We start from the raw sequence: 13,209 nt of genomic DNA on the forward strand, positions 1-13,209 counted from the left end.
TCGTCCCAGAAAAAAAGTGCCAGTCTGCTTTGTTTAGCAGAAGTACCTGGGGCAGGAAGATTCACCAGGCCTTGTCACAGTACACCACTCAGGGATGCTGCATGTGTTGGCCTGAGCAGCCCTGGGCAGGATGATGGATTCCCAAGGATGCAGTGGTGGTGGGGGCCTTCAGGCTGAATTAGGGATAGGGCCTGAGAACAAACTTCATTCTCATCCCTGCCAGCTCCACAGAGACCCCCCTCAGAGGCCTTCCTCCTGTTGACCCTTAGGATAAGCCTCCCTGGCCCCTACCCTCCACTGGAGAAGAGAGGAGGGAGCTCTTACCAGGTAGAGGAGGGAGGCACTCTCTTTCAGGGCCTTCCAGTCTTCATTCCAGTCTGTCATCCCTGACAGGAAAGAGGAGAATGGAAAGGGTCAATTCTGTGTTCCAGGCCAGTAGAAGGAAAGGGAAAAACCCACTTTGGGCCCAGTGCACGTGTGTGCATGTGTATATGCGTGTACGTATGTATGCGTATGTGTGCTCAGCCAGAAGCCTGGGGCTACCTTCACAGTCAGTGGGGTCCAGACTGCACTGTTAACCTTCCTCCTCTTCTCTCTTCCCCTTCCCCGACTCTGTCTGCTTTGCACGTGCCATCACCACTGGTCTCCGTTTGACTCCCTCACTAGCCCATTTGAATTTCTTCTTCCCATGGCGATGGGCTCATTCCAGGCAGCTGTGGCATTTGGAGACCTGGTCTTGGACTTCTCCAGGGAGGATGGGGGTCTCCCATGTCTCTCAGAAGGCGTTCTCCAGGGAATGTGGGCCCTCTGGGTAAGGACTTGGGCTCCTGGGCAGCTGGGTTGGCCTCTCTTTCCCTCCCCCACAGGTAGGCCTCAGGGGTCCCAAAGCCCCTGGCCATACACAGAGCTAGACCTTTCCCAGAGGCAGGGAACAAGAGCCTGGCTCAGCCCAGCCCCTCCCTGCCTCTGTCCTCCATCCCTGGGTTTCCCCTTTCTGGACTGAAGTTACGTGCTCCTTCCCTCACTGACACAAGGTGTAACATCCTCACATGACACCCTCACAGTTCAGTCCTAGGGTCCAGGACTTGCTGGGGACACTGAGCCCCAGAGCAGGGGTGTGGTCCTTAATGGAGAGGCTAGCCCCTAGCCAGGGGACCTGCTGAATTTCAGGCGTTGGGTCCCCCCTGCTTTCCAGGTCCTCCAGGCAGAGGCCAGCAAAGACAGCATCCTTGGGATGCCAAGAAGCAGTTCTATGACTTCTTCACGAGTGGAGCGGGTGAAGGGAGTTGTCGTGGTGGTGGCAGTCAGGCCCTGCTTGTGATATCAGCTGCGCTGGAAAGGAGGAAAGACTCTTTGTCCGCCATCTTCATGGAAACACCAACTGTGACCCTTGGATGGGGCTGGGAGCTCACTCTTGTACCTAGGGTTGTGTGGGCAGCTGCTGAGGCCACCAGGTACGCAGAGGACACTAGATGGCCATCTTAGGCCTGTCCTCAAGGCTGGCAGTGGCAGGGAGAGCAGATGACCTAGCCTCATACTAGGGAATGGGAAGCACTGGGATGTCTCCCTTCTGCCCTACCCAGTGAAGCTGTTGGTCAGCTGGAAAGAGAGGTGGATGGGGAGAAATTGTTTCTGAGGTTGTCCCAGTGGGGAGGCTTCATGGATGGGTCCTCAAGAAGCTTGGGTGTGGGAGCTGGGCATGGTCAGGTGAGGAGGACGATATGCAGTCTGCACTAGGGAAGAAGGCAAACTGGACTGCAGGAAAACCCTGCCAGGGCTTGAGTCCCCTGCCACATCCTAAGCACATCCTCAGCGTGATTCTATTCTGGACTGGGGACCCTCCCCAGCTGTTCAAGAGAAGCTACTTCAGGGTCTGTTCAGAGCCATTGGTGCCCCCCAAGAGGAGCCACTCTTTGAAATGATTCCCCAGAGGCCCTGGCAAACACACCTGGAAACCAAATGTGGGAGCCACAAATGCTCCTGCTGGGCTTTGGGACTCTTTGTAATTCCAAGTGCCATTTAAGCATATTCGGTGGGCTTCCCTCACCTGAACCAGGAAGCCCCCTGGCATAGACAAGTGTGAGACTTCCAAATAAACCACTGCTTTTGTTCCTTTGGACTGATTTATTCAGGGTGGGTGATGCCCGCGTAGGGGAGGATCTCCAAGGTGACCCAGTAGTCATTTGTAGAGTGTTTAGAGGTTTGCTAAGTGATTTATCTATGTTGTTTCACGTGGTCCTCACATCAATGAGGAGGTAGGTGCTATTATGATCCACATTTTACAGCTGAGGAAACTGAGGCAGAGGTGAAGTGACTTGTCTAGGGTCACATGGTTAGCAAGTGTCTGACACTGGATTTGACCACAGGTCTAACTGCCAACTAGTTACCTAGGTAGCTTCAGAGGGGGTGAAGTTAGAGATGTCCAGAGTGGGCACAGAGTCCAGCAATGGAAGAAAGCTGGAATAGGAGACTGGATGAAGACAAGAATTCTGCCCCCTGCCCAGAACCCTTTCTTTCTGGGCACCTGGTCCTGGCAGGAGTCAGGTTAGCTCAGTGTCATGCACTCATTTCTCCCAACAGGCTGTGGTGTTTGCACTGTCAATTGCATAGGACTTGTGTCCAGCCACTTGCTGGGAGCCACTCTGGCCCTTTAGGGTCATGCCATGACTTCTTCCACATGGACTCCGTTGTTCTGGGAGTGGGGCATGACAGGAAACTTCTGGCAATGCCTGATTGCATTCCTGGCAGGTTGGAGAAATGGCCTAAATGCCACCATGGCTTAGGGGGCAGAGTGGGAAGACCAGCTATGTGAGCCCAGTCAATGTTTAATTAGGAGGTGCAAGACACTGAGGGAGTCCCTGCCCTCCCTAGGCTTCCTTCAGCTCCTCATTTGTAAAATGAGAAGGCTGGTCTATGTAAGCTCCTCTCTTCTGCTTTCTAACTCTTACAGGACAGACAAAGATCTGTGCCACATGGTCCTTCCTTTGATCCCAGGGGAGGAATCCCTATAGCCCTGCTGTTCCTCTCCTTGTCTTAATCTCTTCGCAACTCATTTGTGGGCCCTTATATTCTCTACCCACTCTCTGAGTCAGGCAGAGGATTGCAGAAGTCTAGCTGGACAGAGAGCAAGCTCCATGGGCCATCATAGCGTGAAACTCCCTCATTTGATAGAGGTAAAAACTGAGGTACAGAGAGCATCACAGAATTTGAATTGGAAAAGACCTTAGCAGCCATGTAGTCCAGTCCAGACCTGAAAAGGAAGCTCCATAAGAACAGGCCTGAGAACTGGCCTCTTTTTGGAGGTCTCCCAGGAAGGGGAGCCCATCCCATCTTGGGAAACGGTCCTCACTCTTATGGTTGATAAGTCTTTCCACACTGGGTGGCAAACTCACATAGCTAGTCAGGAGCACAGCTGGGATCTGAACCCAGATTCTCCAGCTCCTTTTTCTGCCCCTTCAGATTGGGGCATTCTCTACACCAGTCAGTGGGTTTCACCTGCAATTGGGGCAAGTCAAACTGAGTAGGGAGATCACTACCACCCAAGGGTAAAGGCAAGGCCTTGTGACTGAGACGTGAACTTCTTCCAAGTGCTGCCTGCGTTCAGCTCTGTCCAGCGCAGATAAGAAAGATTCCTGTGGTCCCCAAAGCTTATTGTATCCCAGGAGCAAGTGAGCAGAAAGAAGCTGCCATGTTATATCTGACTTTGCTTCCAATTTCAACTCCTTGCAACATTTAAAGCCTTATTCTCACCAGGGGAGCCCAGGGTCTGGCTCTCCAAACTTCACCCCAAGTCTTCCTGTCTCAGAATGCCTTTAGGAACCATTTCTTTGTCAAAGAGATGTATCTTGACATCTCCTATAGTACTTTGTCCTGAATAACAGGATTGGTGATAGGAAGCATGGAGAACTGCTAGGAAAATCACATTGGTGGCTGAATGGAGTTTGGATTGGAATAGGGAGAGACGAGGCAGGGAGAGCTACCCTACTGCAGTTATCAAGATGTGTGGTGATGATTTGTCCCAGGATGGGGGAAGCATCTGGGAAGAGAAGGGGGGAGTATTCTAGAAATCCTTCCAAGGTGGAATCCACCAGAGGTGCTGCAGAGGTGAAATCAGCAGACCTTGGCACTATATTGGATGGGGGAGTGTGGGAGGTGAGAGAGAAATCCATGGTTGCGGCTAAGATTTTTTTTGGCAATCCTTTCTGTGTGATCCTCCATGAGAGTCCTCCCTTAGAGGCATATAGGTGGCACAGTGGGTAGAACACTAGGCCTGAAGTTAAAACCTGAGTTCAAATCCAGTTTCAGATACTTATTAGCTGTGTGACCCTGGGGAAGTCACTTAATCTCTGCCTCAATTCCTCAACTCTAAAATGAGGATAATAGTACCTTCCTCTCAAGGTTGTTGTGAGGTTCAGTGCCTGGCACAGAGTAGGTGCTTAATGTTGGTTTCCTTACCCCTTTCCCTATGTCATGGTTGTGGCAGTGGTCTTACAATCTTGAGATATATTATGATTCTGGAAGATTCTGCTGAGATAGAGAGATTCCAAGTCTAGTCCTGGAGATAGATTGTGTTGGGGTCTAAGAACTTACCTTCCCAAGAATGGGAAGGTTCATCACCAGAAGATTAACCTTCAGGTGATGAAGTTTTTGGTCATGATGACCCATGCAACAGAAATACTAAGGAGCCTCTGGTCCTGTGTGCCTCTTCCCTTCCTTTTCCCTTAGAAGAGTGGCAAAGGTGTAGTAAGAGGGTAAGAATCAGATGGTTTTAAGTTGTCTCAATTAATTTCTATAAATATACATTTCAGTGTTGATGCATCGTGGAATCTCTGTCCATTGACCAAACAGGTGAGAAACCAAACCGTATCAGCACAGTTAATGCTGGTGACATGAAGAAGTTGCAGTGAGGACTCCCAAGTTTTCCTCATGGAGGTAAAGAATACGTTAGTGGAGTTCATTTGATTTAATGACAGCAGGAAACAGAACCCCCTGGGACCTTTGGTCATCTGGATTTGCACAAGCACAGTAAGCTTATAAGAGCATTTATTTGTTTGTTTTAAGTTTTCAACATTCACTTCCATAAAATTTTGAGTTCTAAATTTTCTCCCCCTTCCTTCTTTCCTCCCTTCCCCTTCCCTGAGAGAGTGCCATTTGGTATAGGTTCTACATATACATTCATATTAAACATACGTTCACATTAGTCATGATGTAAAGAAGAATTAGAACCAATGGGAGAAACCACGAGAAAGAAGAAAGAAACAGAACAAAGAGAGCAGATCGTCTGCTTCACTCGGCATTGGCTCCACAGTTCTTTCCCTGGATGTGGATGGCATCTTCCATCCTGAGTCTTTGGGAGGTGTCTTACATCTTTGCATTGCTGAGAAGAGCTAAGTTTATCAAAGTTAGTCATTATCAGGTGGGATTTTTTTTACCAAAAAAAAGGCACCAACTAATAGTACACCAGTAGCTGCTGAACCATAGGCCAATTGTGTCAACTCTATAAAATCTTTTTGACAGATCAATCATCTAGTCCAACCCTCTGTACCTTTATTTTTACAACTGAGGAAATGGGATCTAAACCTACGATCTCTGGCTCCACCATGGAATCTTCTTCCATCACTCAAGAGTGCACTATTTTGGACAACTGCTACCTTTGGGCAGTCAGCACCTGCATCAAACTCAGGGTCTTTCAAACTTGTGTGGATCTCTAGCCTCTGACCTCTGCTCAGAAAATAAAGGGAGGGAGGGAGAGGGAAGGAGAGAAGGAGGAGAGAGAGAGAGAGAGAGAGAGAGAGAGAGAGAGAGAGAGAGAGAGAGAGAGAGAGAGAGGAAGAAGAAGAAGAAGAAGAAGAAGAAGTGGGGGAGGGAGAGAGAGAAGAGAGGAGTGGGAGGTGGGGTCTTGTGAGGTGCCCACTTTGTGTCAGGCACTGTGTTAAGCACTTTATAAAAACTTATTCTCTCATTGAATCCTCACAACAGTGCTGGGAGGGAGGTGATAGGATATGTCACAGTTTGACTTGTGCAGGGTCACCCATTTAGGAAATGTCTGAGGTCAGATTTGAACTCAGGTCTTCCTGACTGCAGGCCCACTTTATCCATGACATTCCCAGCTGCAGAAAGACAGAAGATGGCAGCCACTCCAGGTAGGGGAAGGAGGAGAGAGAAATCCCCCTGTCTCCTGGCTGCACTCATCAGGACATCAGAGGAGAAGGGAAGGACCCAAGCACTTCCCAGCTCAGTTGTACAAACTGTGTGGGGAGGGAAGGCTTGTGAGGGCAGTGGGAGCAGCTTGCCTCCCCGCTCCGCTGCTGGTCCCTTAAATGGGAAAGTCACTTAATCTCTGCCTCGGTTCCTCAACTTTAAAATGAGGATAATAGCATCTTCCTCTCAAGGTTGTTGTGAGGTTCAAATGAGATAATGTTTGTATAGTACCTAACTCAGTGCCTGGCACGGAGTAGGTGCTTAATGTTTATTTCCTTAATGTCCTCTAGATGGAGTTGTCATAGGGGCTGCTGACTTCATGTCTTCATTCTTTCTCTGCTGTTTGGCTGGCAGAGCATGATGGGTAACTGGCAGGGCTGCTGGGCTCAGCTGTCAGCTGAGGTGTCCTTGTTATGGACGCCACCTCTGGTTTGACTAAGAACGTCTTGTTCCATCAGTCAACAAGCATTTACCTGTGTGCCTGCATGGTGCCAGGCAGCGCTGAAAATGTCCAGAGCCCATGCTCTCCCTCCTACCAGAACCTTAACCTTGACTGTGCCTGGAATTGGGCCAAGAAGACACTTTCTGACTATGTTTTCTTCCTCTTTCCCACTTTCCTTTATGTGCTGTCTTCCTCCATTGGAATAGAAACCCTCTGAAGGCAGGAACTATATCATTTGTTTTGGTATCTTTGATATAAAGCAAGGGCTTAATAAATGCTCGACTTCTTATTTCTCTCTCTCTCTGTCTGTCTCTGCCTCTCTCTGTCTCCCTCCCTCCCTGCCTCCCTCTCTCTCTCTCTCTCTCTCTCTCTCTCTCTCTCTCTCTCTCTCTCTCTCTCACACACACACACACACACACACACACACACACAGAGCTTGGTAGAGCAGTAGACAAACTTCTGGACCTGCAGTCAGAAACCTAAGTTCAAATCTGGCCTCAGGTACTCACTGGCTTAGCTGTGTGACCCTGGGCAAGTCACTTAACCTCTCTGGACCTCACTGTCTTCATCTGTAAAATGGAGATGATAATAGCACTGACCTTCCAGGGTAGTTGTGAGGATTAATTGAAAAGAAATATTTGTGAAGTACTTAGCACATAGTAGGTGCTGCATAAGTGTTAGCTTTCACTATTATTAGCTGCCCACCTCTATCTACGTCTGCCCACATGTCTATGTATATATACACCATGTGTGCCTTTCTTCTGTCTGTATCTATACTCTTCCTATATACCTTTCATCCACCTACCCACCTGCATCACCTGCTCTTCTACCTATCTACCTACACACCTATCTCTAATAAATCATACTACTTTCTTAATGAAAAGATGAGAATAGAATAGGAAGGATTTCCCAATCATCTAAATGACTAAAAAGTATAAAGGATTCAAGGTTCCACTGTGTTGATCTGTTGGTCATGTGACCTGGTAGCATACAATCCAGCTTCTGGAAGGCTCACTCCACCTGCAGTGAAGTGTCTTCCTTGTCGTGTAAGATCATGTAAGACCAGTATAGATGTGCACCACGCACAGCCCAATGAATCTCATTTTCGTCCTCGATGGGACGATCAGGCTGGTAGTAGTGAGTGGGGATGCCCGGACTTAAGTGTTGTTTGGCCTTCATTCTTGAGGAAGACCCTTACATCAGGGAAGTGATGCCATGACATGCAAAGTGAATTGGATTTAAGTGAGGGAAGGCTGTACAGTCACCAGCCTCACTTTCTCTTCCAGATGGCTCTGGAGCCATCTGGGGACAGTGGCAGGATATAGATCAAGATGACTGGAAATGGCCCAGGATGCAGTCAAGTCCATCATTCTGTCTTTATGAATAAGACAGAGTTACAGCTAGGACAAAAGAGCAGTCATGGATGGTTTTACTTCAGCGGGAAAGAGGTCTCTTGGATAGTGCCTCAGGGCACTCCTTCGACTAGACTCCATATTTTTGTCACTGACTTGGGTGAAGGGACCTTATGAACCCTCACTTTCAGCTGAGAGGACTCATCTACCTGGATACTCCATTTGGATGTGAACTTGGTGGGACAAATGCTACGTAGATGCTGGGTCAAGTTGAGTACAATCTCGGGACAGACTTCGTTGAAGAAGGGAAGGAGGAAGCCCTGTGCTAAGTGCTTTACAATGATTACCTCATATGATCTTCACAACATCCCTGGGAGGTCAGTGCTGTTCTCATCCCCATTTTAAAGAGGAGGAAATTGAAGCAAACGAGGTTAAGTGATTTGCCCAGATTCATCTGGGTGGCAAATGTCTGAGGCTGGATTTGAAACCAGGTCTTCCTGACTTCAGGTCTAGCACCACCTGATTCATGGATATAGGGGAGAGTGTCGCCAGGTATTGATGGATTATGTTCTTGCCTTAACTTAGAAGTAAACATCCCTTCGTAGAAGCCCCTAGTAGCTTGGAATGGCCACACCCCATCTGGGCGGTCAGTTCCCCAGGGTGGCTGGTCTGATTTCCCTCCTGACTCCCCCAGGACTCCAGCTGGCTGGGGTTAGGGTTCAGCCAAACGAGCCTTTTTGCTGTTCCTCCAACTCACCGCTCCATCCCTCCCTACCCCATTTGCATCCCTCCCCCACCCCTTGCCTCCTTCAGGTCTCAGCTGAAGCACGGGGCCCTCTCCCCTCCAGTCCCAAACTCAGGTTACACTGCCGCTCTCCGTGGTGCTGACCTGTTGTAGCTGCGGCACTCTCCGTGGTGCTGACTGCGCATGCTTCCGGGGGGGGGGGGGGGCTGCTGGCTTTTGGCCTTCTGCAAAGGGACTAACATGCCATCTGCCTGCAACTAGGGGCTCCCGAGAAGACAATGGCAGCTGGAGAAGGGCCTTAGAGACAGGTTGGGGAGATGGAAACATCCTTCCCGCCCTCTACTCAGGACCCAGTCATAGGAGGGGCAGGAGTCGGGCTCTCTGAGATCCTGTCCAGCTTCATTTCATTAGGTGACGAAATGACCAATGTTGACATTTCACACCCTCCCTAGTGCCCCAGGGCCTCACTATTAGACACTCCAGTCAAGACAAAAAGGCCCAAAGAAACCCCAAAATATTTTCATAGCACATTGGGGAGGAATTACAAAGAACTGGAAACAACCCAGGCCATCTAAGGATGGAAGTAGGGAAAGGTTGAACAGACTGGGACATCCAGGGAACGGACAGCACTGTGGTCCAACAACCAAAGCAGGAAATCTTATTGACACACATAAACAAGCACGTAAACGAGCCCCAAGAAAGAGCCTTGACAGTGAGAGAGAGCGAGCTAAGAGAAAGCACCCCCTCCCATGTCTGCAGAGGTGGGCCTTGGCATGCACTGTCAGGCCCCCTTCAGGTAGTACAGGATGGCTTGATTTCTTCCTTTCTAAAAAACGTATTAGGAGACAGGGCTTGATGGGCAAGGAGGTGTGGAGGGAGGTGATGGATTTTGAAACGATGCTGTTTTCAAACAGGGCGGCAACCATTTAATGTCTGTACAAATCTGGGTAGTCATCAGCAGTTCAAACAAAAATTGAAACAAATGGTCTCAGCTGTTCATGAGCGGGGCCCTGGGCACCACAGGCTTCCTTTGCCCGCAATTTCCTGCCAAGTTCTTGATACAAGAGCCCAGGCATTTCAGAACGTATCCTAACTTGATTGCTGAGCTGCTAGCTGGAGCTCCAGCATTTTGCTGGCCCCACTAAGACTCCACCTGTGGGGAAGGCAGCCTGGAAGAGCACACAGCTGTCCTGGGAAGACTCCAGAGGACAAACTTAAAGTTTGCATAGCACTTAGTGGCAGGCCACTGCACAGAGCACTGGGCCTGCAGTTAGCAGCAAAGACCCGAGTTCAAATCCAACCTCAGGCATTTACTAGCTGGGTGACTGGACAAGTCCCGAACTGCTGTCTGCCTCAGTTTCCTCATTTGTAAAGGGGGAGTGCTAACCACACCTGCCTCCCAGAGCAGTTAAAAGTTACATAAAGGTCTTAGCACAGGGCCTCCATCTCTAGCTGATGATTCTGAAGTCTGCCTTTCCTGCCCCAATCTCTCTGCTGACTCCGGTTTTGCATCTCCAGCTGCCTTTCAGACATTTCCAACTGGAGGTCCTGTAGCCATCTTAATTTCAACATGTCCAAAACAGAATTCGTCATCTTTCCCTTTAAATCCATCCATCCTACCTTCCCTGGTACTGTAGAGCACAACACGGTTCCCTGGCTCCCAACTCCGAGTCACCTTGGATTCCTCATCTCACACCCCACACCCAATATGGTGCCAAGGCCTGCTGACTTCACCGTTGCACTGTTTCTCCAATAACTCGACATGCTGTTGCAGATCCTGGTCACTTCACACCTGGTTTATTGCAGTAGCTGCTGTTAGGACTGCCTGTCTCCCTGCTCCAGTCCATCCTCCATTCAGCCATTAAAGTGATTTTCCTAAAGTGCAGGTCTGACCTTGTCACTCACTGTCTCATGACCTCCAGTGGCTCCCTGTTGCCTCTAGGATCAATTACAAAATGCTCTGCTTGACATTTAAAGCCCCCGTTCCCTTTCTACTCTCCTTATGCCTTATTCCCCACCACATACTCTTTGGTCCAGTGACACGGACCTACTAGCTGTTCCACGAACAAGGCCTGCTGTCTCTTGACTCAGGGCATTTTCTCTGGCTGCTTCCCCCTCCTGGAATGCTCTCCCTACTCATCTCCACCTAGTCTTGAACTGCTGCCATCAGGTCCATAGGAAGATATAGTGGTCAAGACATTGGCAGTTTGCCTTGTCCAGTACCTGCTGCCTCCTGAGGATGCCCGACTGGGTCAGCTAGGATGGCCTGACAGCTATGTGAATAGCTCCTTCTCCATAGGAGAGCCTTTTCTGGATGGTGGTGGTGAGGGCTGGGCAGGACAGATGGTCTGGGAGATGCTGCCCCTCTCAGGGCTCCTGGGTCCATCTGCCTGATGGACTTGTTGCTGGCTGGTTACAAGGAGAGTGGGACTCCCAAAAGGGCCTTTTGAACTCTGTGGGGAGGACTTTGTAGGGGTGGGATCACAGAGAAGCAGACCTGCTCACTCACCCCTCCTCTTGTCTTTGATGGGAACACCCTTTATCCTGGTAGCTGGTGTCTAAACTAAGGAAGGAGACAGAAAGAGAGCACCTCTTTGTTCTTGACGAGTTCAAGCCCCCGGGGCTCTCTCTTGTAGGCTTGGGAAGATAGGCCACTGGCCATGCTCTCTGAACAGCCATGGAAAATGAGAGATGCGCGAGGTGGGCTTTGGTTCTGTCAACTGGCATTTGTGCCCAGCACTGTCCTAAGGCTGCGAAGGGTAGGGAATTAGCAAGTATTGAGTGCCTACTGTATGCCAGGAACCACACTGAGCACTTTACAAAGGTGATCTCATTTGATCCTCACAACAGCCCTAAATGCAAAGTTGGTGCTGTTGTTATCCCATTTTACCGGTGAGGAAACTAAGGCAGACAGAGGTGAAGTGACTTGCCCAGGGTCACACAGCTGATAAGTGTCTGAGGCCTGACTCCAGGCCTGGCACTCAATCACCTAGCCACCTCTGTGCTGGGGATATAGATGTAAAGTAGAGAGATAGCCCATACCCTCAAGGAGCTTATATTCTCAGGAGGGAAGGCAACACGTACAAGAAAGCCTGAAAGGGTCTCAGGGCTCAGGGAAGTGGCTCTGGGTAGAAGCGTCCATCCTGGAAAGGCAGGAGATGTATCTGGTCTGGGGACATTGCTTAATGAGGTGTCCTGAAGGGGCTGCCCAATCAGAGCATGCTTTCACACAATGGATTCCAGGGTTGGAGCGAGGATTGTGGAGGAAGGGCTGGGCATGGGGGAGGCTGGCCCCAGGACAGGCTGCAGAGGATTCCTGGGGCCTTGGACAATTCTAGGGCAACTCTTTGAAGAGACGGTTGGCAAAGCTTTAGCAAAGGGAGTGATGGCTGTACACATGTTGGCTGTGTCTTCATTCCCTCCTTGGTAAGATTATTCAATGAGTAGAGGAGGAATGCAGAGTTTACCCAAATTTTGGCAAAGTATCTTGTACCCTCCTTAAGGAGAAGATGGAGGGTTTGGATAAGACAAGAAGGACCATTCACCATTAAGCATCTACCAGGTGCCAGGCTCCCTGCTGCAATTAGATGGGCTCATTACTGCCCAGATGCTTGGATCCTGTCCTTGGAACACATCAGCTTGGCAGCTCTCCACTGAAGTGCCCTAGGGATATGTGCTGGGCCCTGGCCTTTTAACATTTTTATCAGCTATTTGGAGAACACCAGGCCAAGAGATAGCTACATATGGTGTCAAAGTCCAGCACGAGCACTGAGCTGAGTCTCTAGGTGCCATTTCGTGAAGGAGACATGCACTTCCTTGCAAAAATGCACGTCACCAAAGGTGGGTGGGATGTGTCCACAGAGCCACCTAAGAGGTAGGGGGCGTACCCACATGCCTCTCCCCAAGGCTTACACACTCCCAGCGGTCAGGGCAGCAGCTCTTCCCGGAGGGAAATGGAGGTGGTGGGAGAGGCCGCCCTTCTGCTCCTCTGAGCCCCCACCAGCTTGCTACCCCTTTATGGCACCAAGACTGAGAACGTTTGTTTTTGCATCACACACCTTCCTCCCGAAGCCCTTCCTTCCCCCTCCCTGAAAGTCATTCCACATCCAAGATCCTTTGCAAAGAAAAATCCACCAAACTGACTCTACCTCAGAAACACACAAACAGAGGCCACGTGCCCCCCCCCCCCCCCCCGCGCCCGGGACCCTGGAGCTGCTCGCCCCGCTCCCTCCGCATCTCCAGGATAACAAAGTGGGGGGGGGATTGTTTGCTCTTACCGGAAATGGGGAGCTCATCTCCGTGGCAACCGCTTGCCCCTCCCCCTTCCCCCGCCTCCCCCATCGCCACAAACCGACCCAAGACTTCTGGGAAAATCCCGGACCTAGGGGCTGCGAGCCGCAAGGGATTGTGGGAAAGGAAGCCCCCGTGGGGGGTGTGGAGGGGGGAGGTCCGGTCCAGGGGATTGTGGA

The 13,209-nt window shown here is 50.2% G+C and overlaps 1 protein-coding gene across 5 annotated transcripts in view; it reads left to right on the forward strand.

Annotated features, from left to right (window-relative positions):
- The window catches only part of LOC140508099 (zinc finger and SCAN domain-containing protein 21-like), a 30,748-nt gene extending 23,687 nt beyond the window's left edge, over positions 1-7,061 (forward strand). For 2 of the 5 annotated variants that reach the window (XR_011968292.1, XR_011968294.1), the window contains exons 5-7: positions 667-811; positions 1,196-1,454; positions 4,809-7,061. Coding sequence is in view for 2 of the 5 variants with exons in the window: in XM_072615866.1 (XP_072471967.1) it covers positions 667-811; positions 1,196-1,321 (271 nt within the window). In the remaining 3 variants the exon portion in view is untranslated. Of the gene's footprint in view, positions 1-666; positions 812-1,195; positions 2,113-4,808 lie in introns of those variants that run through there. The other 3 variants (XM_072615866.1, XM_072615867.1, XR_011968293.1) reach the window with 2 other exon arrangements.
- The last annotated feature ends 6,148 nt before the right edge of the window (positions 7,062-13,209 follow it).

Source organism: Notamacropus eugenii, chromosome 5 (assembly GCF_028372415.1).
Source record: "Notamacropus eugenii isolate mMacEug1 chromosome 5, mMacEug1.pri_v2, whole genome shotgun sequence".
In the NCBI taxonomy this organism is placed as follows: domain Eukaryota; kingdom Metazoa; phylum Chordata; class Mammalia; order Diprotodontia; family Macropodidae; genus Notamacropus; species Notamacropus eugenii.